This window comes from Drosophila grimshawi, unplaced genomic scaffold (genome assembly GCF_018153295.1).
Source record: "Drosophila grimshawi isolate 15287-2541.00 unplaced genomic scaffold, ASM1815329v1 contig_848, whole genome shotgun sequence".
NCBI lineage: Eukaryota > Metazoa > Arthropoda > Insecta > Diptera > Drosophilidae > Drosophila > Drosophila grimshawi.
In genome coordinates this window covers 16949936-16964733 of record NW_025063692.1, presented here as the reverse complement: position 1 = coordinate 16964733, position 14798 = coordinate 16949936, and the positions used below count along the sequence as shown (strand labels likewise).

Below are 14798 nucleotides of genomic sequence, written 5' to 3'. Positions count from 1 at the left end.
ACAACAGAAATGAACGTTAAGAAACGAACACTAAATACCTTACACTATTCAATCCAAAAGTGATTTTCTAGAAATTTAGAAATTAATTAATATTTGTCTTTAATTAGTATTTTAAGTTTCCATTTTTTTGTTAGACATCAAATTGTTTACAGAAATTAATTTATGAAAACCAGTTGAATTTTGGCTTTAATTATTATTTTTAGATTCAATTTTTACCCTCGATACGTTGCATATTGTGTGAGAAAACTATAGTACCCTCTTGGGGCGGTACAATATTAATTAACTGCTCGACAATGCGATAGGTGGACAGCTTGACAGGTGGACAGGCGGACAGGTGTGTAAATCTGATTGTCAATTACGCTCGACATCGAATTCAATTTCTATGCCTTTAATTTTATAATGTTTAATGTTGAATTGAATGTTTGGCATGTCAATCAGCTTGTGTGGGCAGCGTGACAATTCAATTGAATTTATGTGTGTCCAACTTGACATCGGTTTTTTCTTATTGGTTATATATATATTATATATATATTTGTATGTCTATGTCCGGCTTCTGTGACCGCCAGCAATTTGACATATTTCATCAAATATGGTCAACTTTAAATTGAGTTTTACGAATAGAATCTGTTATGGTATTGAAAAGTGAATGCTGTGTGGATATCCGCTGAATGTGTGCATACATATGGCTCTAAGTAAATGGATATTACAGCCAAAATTGTAATGAATGCATATTTTCTGTAATGCTAATCAAGAGCACTTTTGTTTGTTTAAATCTTATACATTTGAATTTAGGAATAAATATAAAAATTTCTTATTATTAGCATATACATATACGATTCGTATTCTCTTATCGCATTTCTTAACACAAGACATCTGACGCGCATCTTGAATTGCGTCTCAAAGCATCCCCAACCATTCACCATTGCCCATCCCCCATCGCCCCAATGTGCTGAAGGGGAAGCAAAAGAAGAAGACAATGCAAACTGCGCAGCAGTTGAAGAAACGCACGAACTTGTGCGTGGCAGAGAGTGTTGCAGCTTTGCACTGCCATTGGCATAAACAGAGCAACGCAATAACATACACAAAACCAGCAAGCAAATTCAGGCAGGAAGCTACCCAAAAATGGATCGAAGCCCGCACAATACGAATTAAGCATTTCAAATACGAAATACAACCCATAAACAGATTCTTGATACCTCTCCACTTCCCCAAATAAGCGTATGTATATACATACATGTGTGTGTGTGTAGCCCACTTTTACAGAAGTGCCGCTGCGGCACTTTGGCTTTGATGAATGTCATCACCATTGTTGCGACCCATTAAAAACCATGTTGCATTTGCATTTTCTTTTTGAAATACTGCTTTGCTTAACTATTATTTTGTGCTATATTCAACTCAAGGCACAAAGTGGTAGAAAAAAACACCAATAAACAACTGCAAAATTAATTTTAAAGACCCGGAAATCAAATATGTAACATATTATAGCGGATGAACGACTTAAGATGACTCGGATAGTGCAATTAATATTAATATTAATATCTGTATTCAAGTGGATAACACGCTATTAACCAGAATGTTCAATTCGACTGAGAGGTCGACTGAGAGATACTATCAGCTTAGCAACAATAAAAATCTAGGGCAGCTCATGTTTTTTTCTATTTTTTTTTTATTTAATGTGAATTTAAAAAAGAAATATTGAGATATACAAATGATAAATTAAAATTAAGTAACAAGTTAAGTGATGAACAATTAAACGTGAATGAGTGAATTGAAATTTAAAATGAAAAAAGGAATAGTTTGTTCAATATGAAAACAGAACAAATTGTTTTCTTTCTTATCCGATCTTAATAAAATCAATAATGTTTAAAAGTGGTGCATATATTTTATTTCGTTCATTTTCTTAACTTTTTCTCGCATTTCCTTAAATACGTTGAAAAGGATGGTTTTCCTAAGAATCTTCCACTTCGAAAAACGTATTCATTAATTCCTTGAACTTACCAATATAAGTAATAAGTACACATTTGAAAACATTTCTTGTGAGGGTGGTGCTATTATTTATTTTCGCAACTGTCTGTGTTGCATAACAGACAGATTTGGTGTGACACATAATGAAAATATCAAGATGAAATAGAATGATATCATCATTCAAATCGCATGCTTACTTTGTGCTGTTTGTGTGTGTGTGTGTGTGCGTATATGCATAAGTATTGAGCTTATACCTATCAGCAACCGACTAACTGACTTATCTGGCTGTTACTCAACTGTCTGACGACGTCTTTTGGGCCATGGCTTTTAAAGTGGCCCTTGGATCTGTGGAGATAGGTAAATTGTTATTTGTTTTATTTACAAGACGCTCACAAATATAACGTGTGCAAATGTTTTAATTAAATAAATGGAAGGGAAACGAAAGGAAAAATTTAGAATAGTTAATTTACTCATATACATATATATGTATATTTGGCTGGGCCAGTAAGTTATCTGAGATTGCCACATAAACTAACGTCGAGATAGAGGCATTCTTTATTGCTTCGTGCCAATGAATAAAAATTGGACGAGAATTAAGCAATAATCGCTCTGCCGATAAGATAGCAAACGCTTTAATGGTTGCCTTAAGTTGCTCGCCTTACTAACTTTGTTGTTACTTTCATTTTCACTGGCCAGGGACGGGTGCGTAATCCGCGAGCCGCAAGTTTCAAACTGACCAACACTTATCGCGATCCTAGAAGCTTTAATGGGATTAGCAATGATATGATAAATCATTCAACTGAAAAACCGACTCATCGACTTCAAATTTAGCATGAGACATTTGTTCGAAATGGTAGCACGCAGAAGAAGATATTTGCTACCACATAGATTATATATTCATTCTTGATAACGTCGATATAGCCATAGTATCTAAATCCAATCACCTAGTGTCTTGAAACTTGGAACATATACTGGTCTGTGTCTACGTCAAACAAAGTATCAAAATCGGGGTGCTACGTCCACTAGAGGATATAAAATCGATTAATTTGATAGTCGCTAATCAATAAACCCATATATCTCCCACTATTTCAATGAATTCGACTACATATGGTTGGTAGGTTGCTGGCGATGTCTTTCCGAAAGTAGGCGACACCAGAAATGAGAATATCTTCCGTAGTTTTTGAGTTAGATAAAGAAGAAGAAGAAATTTGAGTGTAGTTTACTAGAAACCTCCTTCACAGATTGGTAATTCTTGGCTACACCAACCCCGTTCTGGGGCAACCGTTATTAGATGGTATTACTTATTGGTTTCAGAGTATTTCACAGTCGGTTACATCCTACGCGTTCTAGGGTTCTTTTTTGAATATCAAAAAGAGGATCAATTTCAATTAATTCGTATTCTGAACAATACTGCAAATGCCATCAGATTAATCAGATCTGTATGCATTTGTAATCTTCGTCGTGCCTAAGATAGTTATCTTGTTATCTTTTATATATAAAATGTATAATTTATGTTAAACATTACGCTTTGTGTTCTGAGTGGATCTCTGACTCTTCTACACAATCTTTACCTCAAATTGTTGATAACATTTTCTAGTTGAGTACACTAGTCCAAAGCCGACGTCTCAACACAACACAATCTCCGCTTGTTCAATTGCTACCCAATCTTTGTTTGTTCCCCAGCTGACGTGGGTGGGTTTTTTCGCCATATTCACAGATCAAATGACAAACTGGCTATAAAATTACAAACTGTAAACTATTTTAAGCGCTGCTAACCAACGGAGCGCATCACTTGCTGCCCCCAATGGCATGGCAATAATCAGATCCAATTTAAGGTCGAATACATGAATTTGGAATTTTGAATGCAATAAGTTAAAATCGAGGGTGGTGATGATAAACATTTCAGCTGCAGCCTGAAATTATTATGGTCTTTAATGCTATATTTAGACGACTTGCAAAGTAAATATTATGAATCGACAAATGTAGCACATTTGGATGTCAATGGGCAATTATCATTGGAAAGATCAGTAGTCTACATTTTTAATTACTTGCACGTCTTTCTAATTTTGCCAATTAAAATTTATGCACATTGGCGACTAGAACCAAATCCCAAATCCACTTTATATAAATATGAGACTTGCAAGTGAAAATCTCGAGAGAGAAAAAAAAAATAGTAGAGAAACAAAGACTGTCGCCCGAGTTGGTTCGCAAATTGGCAGCAATTGTTGTCAATTTAAAATTGAAAAGAAGTCAAATGTTGACAGGAATGTTCAAGCTATATATGTGTATGTAAATGCTTATTGTATGTATGCAGACATGGATCTGTGAAGTACGCACGTAGGTACGTATATATATATATATATATATATATATATATATTTTCACATGTATAAGTGGGCGCTATCTAAGTGCCATTTTTTACTTATCTGCGATGCTCTACAAAATGCTCAAGTATCTGTGAGTGTGTGTGGTTGTGTGTGTGTGTGTGTGTGTTTGTGTGTGCTTGGATGCCTTGTATATCATGTCTCAAGGTAATCTTTTGATAATCAAGTGTTACGTTAAGCTCGCTACCCAAGCTGATAAAGCCGACAGACTACAAGCTGTTACTACTACATATATAAATATATGTGTATGATTATCAATTGCCATATAAACCGCATACATGCACATATATGGTATTCATATAGTACATCGGCCAGTTGGGCAATTGACAAGTGTCTGAGATTCAAATGACTTATGCGTTTTCCTATTATTGCAGCTTAAGCTGGAAATGCACTTAAACGAAGCTATTGAGCTATTACCTGAGCGCAATTTAAGGAACCTGGACATGGCCCTGAATAAGGGCAAATACAAGCCGACAATCTGTTCCGTCGATGAGGTGGACGATCGCAGCTATAAGCTTCACACCGGTCAGCAGCAGAATGATGAGCGCAATGATGGCGGCCTGGGCAGCAAGCAGCCGACCGAGGGCAGCGAAACGGCGCCGCTGACAACCAATCAGCAGAAGCTTCACATGGACGATGCTGGACTCACGCCCAAGGAGCTCGAGGCTGCACGTAAGGAGGCGCTTAGCGATGCCAGTGCAGTGGGTGGTGTTACGCCCACCGCAAATACACCAAACTCGACGCATGCATCTGCAAATGGACTCAGAGGTAAGACAGATAAACAGACAGAGAGAGAGAGAGAGAGAGAGATTTCAATTACAATTCCACCCAAATCGTTGTCACTATTCAAACTTGCATTTTTAATTGCATAAATCAGTTCTGAGCCAGGCGGATTCGATCTGATCATTGAATATATCAAATTAATTTACATTGTATATTCGTGATAATGATTCAGATTCAAAATAGGTTCTGGATAAAACCAACATTTGAACACAGTTCAACAGGTTATATTTGATATTTTAATGATATAATTTGCCTTCATAAGAACAACCTGTCTTTGTTAGATGTTTGTACTTCAATAAATCACTTCACAAAGCATTTAAGCATAAAAATGAATGAAAAGAAACTCTAAACATATCGCAAACAAAAGGCTTATGTTAATGCTATAAAGCGGATAGTGCTAAACCATAATGTTCTTTTCTGAGAATTGTCTACACTTAGAATAAAATCTCTTTAAAATTTCAGAAAAACGCCTTAATTTGGGCGCAATGATTCAGATCGTATATTATATATTTCTAAAAGAGACGATATCATCTCTAAAAACTAGGATTTTTCGTTTCTTAATTCCAGTGTAAATTTTTCTAAAATGTAGAAAAATTATGTTTAATTTACAATGTATTTTGTATATGTGCATACGGAATTCGAACTTTCACTTTTTTGTTACCTAGATTATTATTAAATTTATTGTTTTAATACTCTACTCTTTACTCTCTACTCTTTAGATTAGTTTATGAATTCATACATCTTTATTTGAAAAACTTCACATTTTATGGTGATTCGAATTCGCAACAGCAAATATAAATTGTTTCTTCTGAATTTTAAAAAGTATTTTTCTAAAAATATGAATATTATTTATACTTTCTCGAAATGTATATCTTAAGAAAATACAACATTTTTAACAAATCGAATAATATATATATTTATAAATTATTTCGTATCACCAGAAAAAGTATCTAGCTTTTAGGATGATTTTCTAAATTTCGGTGTGATTTTTTTTTGAGTGTAAGTTCGAATAACGAACGCTGTTTGAATATTTTATACCTCGATTTAGGTAGTCTGCCAATTAATCTCCTGTCTATTTAGTAGCTATGAAGATTTGAGCATTCATTCATCATAATCATATTTCATGCACATCTCATAAAAATTTCATGCGCCGCCTTATCATTTGCTGGATTATCTGAAGCTCTGCTGCTTCCAGGACGACGCTCCTTTGACGCACTGATGAGCCTGTCGCGCAAGCGTCGCATCTTGTATGTGACCACAGTCTGCCTCTGCGCCGTGCTTCTGGTGATCATCATCATGCTGGTGGCCTTCTGGCCGGAGGTGCCCTTCCATATGCGAGCGCCGCTCTGCCTGCAGCGGGAGTGCGTCGAGAGCAGTCGCCAGCTGCTGCTCTGGGCCAACACAACGAAGAGTGCCTGCCACGAGACATACGATTGGGCTTGCGGTAACTTTGGCCGGGAATACGCCGATAGCGAATACTTTGTGATCAAGCGCGGCGAATGGAACTATAAGACTTATAATGAGTATCAGGGTAAGCATTTGGCTATATCTCAACTTATCTTATCCTAAATTAATCAATTTATTTCATATTCCAGAACTCAACGAACTGAATCGTTTTATCTCCATGCTGCCCAATGCCGCCGAGGGTGCTGTTGAGTCCACCATAAGCAGCCTCTATCGCAATTGTCGCGACATCGATGCCCTGGACAAGAGCCAGTCGGATCTATTGCTCAAGCAGGCTATGAAATCTGTGGGTAAGTTGCCCCGACGACGACAAGCAGGGTATTAAAACCAATGAACCAATGATTGGTTAAGGCGTCAACTACAAAACCATCCCAATAGTCAGGCAGATCCCACAGCTACAGTTCTAGGCGCTGCTTAGCCAACTCCAGGGCAATTCCAGATAGTCTCAACGTTTTTGGTTTTGGTTTTGCCTTAGCCATTTGCTTCCTCATTCTGTCTGTCTGTTATTCTGTGTGTAGTTTTGGTCCTCCACTTGTATATCCCTTAAATTAAAATAAGATCAGATTTCATCTTCAATGCTGACATCGATTTTTTTTGTATTTTTAATATTTGTTCATCTGAGAGCCATTTTATTAAAGAAATTTACGAAAAAAAAGTTGTTTAGACTATTAAACTATTGTAGATAAAAAAAAAATTCGTTAACTTCTGCTGAAACCCAACTAGTGGCTAGGTGGCAAGTACGTGGAGGACTGAGCGGCCTTGTGAACGGTGTTCAGACCAATGCCTCCACTGCCGCCGCTGATGAGTCCATGGCTGGCACCGGTTCCATAGCTGCCGGTGTTCACAGAGCTGCCGCTGCTGCTAATGTGACCACCGAGAATGCCGACGACAGACTGTGCGGGTGCCACGCCTCCATCTGTGTGCTCCGAGCTGCCCTCGATTTGGTCGTATTCGGCTATGAACGCAAAGTGTGTGTTTAAGTCAAATATGACTCTATATAAATTTTGAACTTGAATCGTTGTCGAACTTACCCTGAATCTGTTGCTGGACATGCTGGGCCTCTGCGTCTGTCTTGTACTTGATGAAGAAGACCTCGGGCTTGCTGGGAATTGTGGGCGCGGGTGTGGCAATATCGTTGACTTCCAGCGTGGAGTCCTTCTTGCTGAGCACATAGATGACAGTCTTCTCCTCCTTGGGTGCATACTCGGCCGACAATTTAACATTGGCGTTGCTCGAGGATGGCGCCTTGATGAACACAACGCGATAGTTCTTCTGTGGACGGCCAATCACCAAGTGCTTGACACGCTCCAGACTCTGATTATCCTCCGGCGCGGCGACCGTTATGAATTGTTTGTGCACAAGTGGCGCCTCAAAGCCAACTTGTTGGTCCACCTCCTGCTGTTGCTGATCGCTGGGCGCCTGATATCCAGCGAGTCCGCCAAAGCCAATGTTGGGCGAGGGTCCAAAGCCAGTAAAGCCGCTGCCAGAGGAGCCGCCATAGCTGGCGCCGCCATAGCCAGAGGAGCTGCGTCCGCCATAGTTGGTGGTTGATGAGCTGCTGCTATAGCCAGAGCCAGAACCGCCGTAGCCAGAACCGCCGGAGCCAGCGAAGTAGCCTGAGCCAGAGCCAGAGCCGGAGCCAGAGCCAGTGCCGCGCAGTGAGCCAACGCTGGCGCCCTGGAAGGCGCCCAGTGGTCCATATGTAGCCACATTGTTGCTGCCGGTGCTGGGTGCAGTGAGGAATCCTCTGCTGCCACCGCCCGCTGTCGTCAGAGTGCCAGAGACGCCGCTGCCATAGTTGTAGCCCTGTGGCTTGGCTTGAGCCAAGACCAGAAGCGAGCAAAGAGTCTGAGAGAGAGAGAGAGAGATAGAAAGAGAATGTGTAAGTCCAATATGCTGGTAATCCTTGTGTTATCCTTGTGTTGCCTTACCACAAAGAGACGCATGTTTTAAGTTGAACTTGGTTTGAATTCAGTTGCTGATTAACTGTTGCTGCTCCTCGCTGTCGTTTGGTCTTTTATAGTCGGATATCAGTAGACCCCAGAGCGATTCCGCTATTCCCTATTCAGAAATACTTAACATTCAATCGACAAAAAAAAATATATATTCATATTTCTGATACTATCGTTGTTGTTGTTGTTGTTGTCTTCGGTGGTATTTCTTCTATAATATCGCGGCTAATTAATTGCTCAATTATTTGACTATGCGAACCTCTGACATTTGACTTGATGCTCAAAGCTTCTCTTTCGCTCTGTCTCTCTCCCTCTCGGTCCAGCTATCTCTGTTGCTCGTACTCGCTCGCTAGCACCTCTTCTTTTCTGGCTTCCTTTAATGTGACGCGTTGATTGACGATTGTTGTTGCTGCTGCTGCTGCTGCGGCCATAAATCATTGCTTCAAGTGATAAGTTTCCAACTCTTCATCCAACGGCCATTGACAACGCATCAGCATTAGCTTAAGTAAACAGATTAACAATCAAAATACAATGAAATAAAAAAAACCAACGACATTATTTCCGTTGCAATCTTTGCAGCTAAATGCAAATTCCTTGAGTTTTGAAATGATCGATTGATTTAATCATTAAAGTGCAGAATTTTGTATTCGATGCTTAAAGTTGAACAAGGTGCTAATATTTTAGCAGCTCAAAATAACATGTGGCTTAGATATCTAATACTAAATGTATGTTAAATATAAATAATTACACAATTGAACTATTTGCATACGTTAATATTTCATATTTACATCGAGCGGCTAAATGTTTCCTGATTACAACATTATTTATTATTATTTATTAATATTAAAATAGTGTAAAGTGTATATAATTATATTAGAAAATCATATCAAATATAAATAACATATAGCTGGCAAAGAAATAATTGAAATATGTATATATACTATGTAAATTGAACTTTTGTATGAGAAACATTTTTGTTGGTTTAATTTTGGTGTAAAATTAGTATTAACATCAAGAGAACAAGTTAAATGTTTTTTTTTTTTTTAATTTTTACACTCTCACTTTAATTTGTCTACTTCTCACGGCTTCTATTCTTACCAATCTTGTTTTTCGATTGATTACATTTTTTCTTCTTCTCTATTTTTTTATTATTAATGAACGCAATTTATTGGCTGTCTGAGTTGAAATGGTTAATATACAAGTTGAATGGTTGTTCTTTTTTGTTTTCCAAACAAATTCTCTGGGATTTTTCTTAAACATTTTACGCACAATACTTCCGCAATGGGATTTTTGTTTGACTTGACGGGCTGTGTCTTAACTAAAAAGTATTAAATTATGCATAAGCCTCAGGCTAGGATTGAAAATATCATGGATTACAATTTTAATACGCCCCTTGGCTAAAATTAATGATACAGATTCAAGACTGTAGTCCATTGACGCAGACAATTAAGTCATAGCCAATAAGCAGGCAAAGCTTGTTTGCAAAACATTCAATGACAGCGCAGACATCGACAAATACATTCAAGTGTTCATTGGAGGAAGTCGATTCATTTCCCACCCCTTTCACACATATTTGACGTATATGAAATGAATTTCAGTTTATTGTTCAAGTAAAAAAAAACTAACTAGCTAGCACATGCCATTGTGCCCAGGGGAATCCTTAAATTTAAATAAAATAAATCAGTTTACAAAAAAAAAAAATAATAATAATAAAAATATATTTGTTGCTTTTATGATAAAGCTTTCTGAAAACCAATATAAAATACGCACATCCATACAAAGGTACACAACTTTTCGGAAAGTGAATTTTAGGCTGAATTGTGTTTTTTTTTTTGTACATATATTTATTGGTTTAAGGTTGCATTCATTATAATCAAATGATTAAAAGTTTCCGAGGATTTTTGTAATTCATCTAAAGTAAAGTCGTATTTTGTATACCTTTGCAGATGGTATGATAATTTAGGAGGGGTCTCAGACCCCATAATGTATATATATATATATTCTTGATCAGCACCCCTAAGCGACTCGATATGCTATGCAAACTCGCTTCAGCTCTAGTTAATATTAAGTTAAAAATCATTATAATATAGCTACCATAGGATCAATCGGTCAACAGCTGAGTTAAATTGTGAGATCGAGATAGGCATAGACATACAACCCTAATTGAACAATATTAAACAAATGTAGAACTTCCATCTAACACTAAAAAATAAATCAAGTAAGAACGATATACCTTGAACTCGGTTAAATATTCTAGCCGGCACAGGTACTGAAATTAAAATAAAAAAAAAAAACGAACTGAAATCACTGATTTGCGACAAACGCGTGCATATCCATAAAATCCAATGGGTTCAATTCAAATTCAATTATCTCCTAGTCTGCAAGGGTATGTAATCTTCGGCGGGTCACGTTTCATACAATATCAAATCAATCAAATTATTAAAAGATTCCCTAGAATTTTGAGAAACTCATTTGAAGTTGTCTTTTTTTGTATCTTTCCATTTTTCTTCCGTATTCAGAAAATTATTTCGATAATTACTGTACACGATTTCCTGTGTGTCTCTCGTAGATTTTATTGATAAGCCAAAAAATGTATGAATAATGTGGCTTAGTATAGAACTACTAATTGAATGGATGGATGGAATGCCATATGACTGAGATGGTGGGCCGAGGTTCAATGAAGACATACTGGTCACAGTTGTCGCGACTTTGGGCCAGTCTTAGGTAATGGGCTGGCTAATGCTATTTGTAAATCGAAGCATTTCCATTTTCATTTGATAAGCGCGGCTGGTGGCGGTGCGCATCTAAACAAAAAGATGACTCGATTATGTTGGGTCATTTATATTTTTGGATAGCGGCTAAAAACAGAAATTCCAAACATCGCAACGCATCGCAACATCTTATTTGTATTTATTTTGTATTTATTTATTTATATATTATTGAAAAATTTCATTATAATTGGCATAATTTGAATGCGCTTTGGGGCGAGCTTTGTCGGTGGCTTCTGCGGCCGATCTGCCATTTGCTTAAGACCACATTTTATATGGCTTGAATGTTATGATTTATGCGAGTTAGCCACCTTGAAAAAGCAGATTTAAATCAAGTCCACCAAATTACTTATAAGTCTTTGGCGGGAGATTTTTTTTTTAAATTTTTAATGGTCACATATATATTTCAATTAAGCACCGTGTGTGGGTCATGTGGCTCAACCCAAAACGAATGACTTAGAACACAAACTTCTTGCCGGGCCAATTAATGCATTTGTCCTTGAATATTTCGCTTGCATAACTTTTCCTCTATTGTATTTTTCTCTTTTTTTGTTTGCGTTTTGTTTTAGCATGTGTTTTTTTTTAAATTTTGCGCATTTGAAGATTAATAGCTGCCAACTGGTGCGGTTTGCCTGCCAATCACAAAAAGGTCGCCCGGTTGATGTCCAGATATGGTCGCCGCTTTCAATATCCCATTAATTAAATGCAAATGCAAATAAATCTAAACAAGCTGCTTGCAAAGAAGCAAATAAAATAAAAAAAAGGTGCATTGAAGTTTTTTATATTTTGCAAAATTTATGCAAATTAAGAGTCAGGTGACTCCAAGCTTAACGAATCAGGGAGCCCCTGCTGCTGATACAGCACAGTTTGCACAACTGTTCAAATGATTGTAATATGTATATTAACCATTTCAGTTTTGTGAATGAATTGTTCTATGTTTTCATTGTCCAGGACTCGAGTTTTGACTCTTACATAAATCAATCTTATATTTTTTAATTTAAGTAAGTGCAAAGTTCTTTCACGTATATCTCACTGATACAAACTTATTTAGAAATAAATAGCTGTATAAAGTTTAAAAGTTTAACGAAAAAATCAGCTGATTTCTAAGATGTATCAATTATAAAGTATATATATTTATTGTTGTATTTAATTATATTGTTCACATGCGCAGCACCTGCCTCGCTTGACCACAGGGTCAAAGCACTTTGCAAAAAAAAGGAAAACATAGTTTTTGATGTATAAAAAAAAATCAGCAGGGAGGAGCTTTAGTCGAGAAAACTCGACCAGCAGATACCTTGTGCACAAGTGTTTATCTCTTATAATCCGTCTAATTGCCATGGTTAGATTGATTCCACTTTTGTTGCCGATCATCAATGTGTGTCTAAATATACTTAATGTAATCGGATATGTTTCTCTATGCTTGACACACCTTATAACAATCCATTTGGTTACAGGGTATCAGCAAAAAGAAAGAAGAAAATCACACAAAACACAACGCTATCAAAAAGTGTGCGAGATGAACTTTTTGTTACGACGATTTTGTTGTTGTTGCGTTTACTTTGGATTGGATGATTGGGGTTTTATTTGAATCGGTTTTGTCTTCATTTTTAACGCTCATCGTATTTATGCAAATGCTGCTACCCAGCAATGTTAATTAGATGCTTAGTGGTGCACGTGCGTCGATCGTTAAATCGACACCAACCGAAACAAATGCCATCCGCACTCTTCAGTTCAGAAGAAACGTGCCGTGGGTTTTTGGTATGCATAGCCGGCTGTAGCAGCTGGTGGTTGACTAGCTGGAATAGCTGCATCCACTGCACCGACTACTGAGTGCACGGCCGCTACATATGGAGCTGCATGTTCCGTATTACCGCCCAGTTCATCGAATTGCGTTTGGATCTCACGCTCGGCGGCGGCCGCCTCCTCGTTCGTCCTGTATCGAATGAAGAAGACGTCTGGCTTTGTGGACGCTACCGTCTGCCGCTTGGGTGGCTGAATATCGTGCGCCTCCAGCTCCGGCTGTTTGCGGCTCAACACATAGATAACCGTTCGCTCCTCCTGTGGCGCCAACTCCGTCGTATATTTAACGGACTCGCTTTGAGCACTGGGTGCACGGATGAAGATGACACGATAGGTGCGCATCGCTCGTCCAATTAGTAGATGCTTTGTGCGCGGCTGCAGCTCCTCGGAATCCTCAGCAGCCGATACGCTGTAGAACTGTTTCGTAATAATTGGTGGCGGTGTCGCCGCAATACTTTCACTTGTCGCCGGTGGCAGATAGAAACTTGACGGCACCTGCGTTTGGCCGAAACCAAAAAGCGATACCGAACTGAGGAATGCAATTAGAGTGCCCAACGCGATCATGCTGTTGTGGATGCCACAAAATGTGTGTGTGGCAGCTGATGTGCCACGGTCATTTTTATCTACTTTTGGATGTTTGGGGAAAATCACAATTTTTGCACAGATTTCATTTGTTTTTCTTTTTGCGGCCCAATTAGTAGGTGAAAAACAAAAGACTTAGGCAACAAACTTGCCGCAAATTAATTATGCGTTTAATATGGCCATTGAGTGAAAACAAAAGAGTCGTTAAAAAAAAAAAACTTTATTGTAACCACATAAGATCTTTAAGCATTCGTTTGTAAAATGCATATGAAATAATGCTTGGGCAAACGCAATCCGCGAATTCGGCCCTAACATTAACTTCATATATTTCTTTAAGATGGGAAATGTTTTGAATTCTCCATTGGATTTGTTTGACGAGACTAAAAACATCTCATATAGATGTAGGATTTGTCTCACTTCACATGGCTCATTCATATTTAATCGTTGACCAATACAAATCTGACTATTGCTCAACTTATATTCAGCCCCAGTCAACGCCTACGCACATTATTATATATATATATATATATTTATTTTATATTTTTTTTTTGACTAATGAGCTTGCCCCGAGCTCTGATCTAATCTGTGTGCTTACACACTGATAAATTCACAGCCCAAAAATGTCGAATTTATTTTAGATACTCGTATTAGTTTCGGTGCGTTGCGCAGCCTCGTTGCTGATTAGTAGATTAATTCGTTTTGGCTTGGCTGCGTTGTCAACAAGTCGAGACAATTAAAATATTAATAGCGGTGTTTCTTTTTTTTGTTTTATTATTATTATTTAGTTTTTTTTTTTTGAGAATTTATACGGCGGCTTGACATCGATTCCGATTCAGGCCTCGATGCGCATCGATTTGCATAAATTGACGCGTAATTCCCACACTTTCATGTCGTATTTGGCAAAATGGTACAACTAATTTGATTTATCATCGGTTTTATTAAGAAAAATTGCTTCGCTCGATAGCTGGGCGGCATGAAAAGTGATACAGATGTCGATGGTCTTGCAGCCAGCTTGTCTCGCGAAGGTTGTTCCATCTGTTATTGTGTTTCTTGTGTTTTCTTGACACAGTTCAGTCTAATGGAGCACACTAAATTATATT

The 14798-nt window shown here is 37.7% G+C and overlaps 3 protein-coding genes across 6 annotated transcripts in view; 1 reads left to right on the top strand and 2 right to left on the bottom strand.

Moving 5' to 3' along the window:
- Positions 1 to 14798, top strand: part of LOC6565332 (protein gone early) — a 30338-nt gene that overhangs the window by 3562 nt on the left and 11978 nt on the right. Inside the window, exons 1-4 of one of the 4 annotated variants that reach the window (XM_032737955.2) lie at positions 2232 to 2322; positions 4724 to 5117; positions 6328 to 6663; positions 6728 to 6886. In XM_032737955.2, coding sequence (XP_032593846.1) covers positions 4736 to 5117; positions 6328 to 6663; positions 6728 to 6886 — 877 coding nt within the window. In that variant the 5' untranslated portion in view covers positions 2232 to 2322; positions 4724 to 4735. Of the gene's footprint in view, positions 1 to 2231; positions 2323 to 4723; positions 5118 to 6312; positions 6664 to 6727; positions 6887 to 14798 lie in introns of those variants that run through there. The other 3 variants (XM_032737953.2, XM_001991668.2, XM_032737954.2) reach the window with 3 other exon arrangements.
- LOC6565333 (pupal cuticle protein 36) lies at positions 7288 to 8542 on the bottom strand. Its single transcript, XM_001991669.2, has 3 exons — positions 8528 to 8542; positions 7628 to 8444; positions 7288 to 7551 (listed from the first exon to the last, which is right to left on the bottom strand). The coding sequence occupies exons 1-3, from the start codon at positions 8540 to 8542 to the stop codon at positions 7316 to 7318; spliced, it is 1068 nt and encodes a 355-aa protein (XP_001991705.1). The 3' UTR covers positions 7288 to 7315.
- LOC6565385 lies at positions 13048 to 13680 on the bottom strand. The gene has a single exon (XM_001991670.1). The coding sequence runs from the start codon at positions 13678 to 13680 to the stop codon at positions 13048 to 13050; it is 633 nt and encodes a 210-aa protein (XP_001991706.1).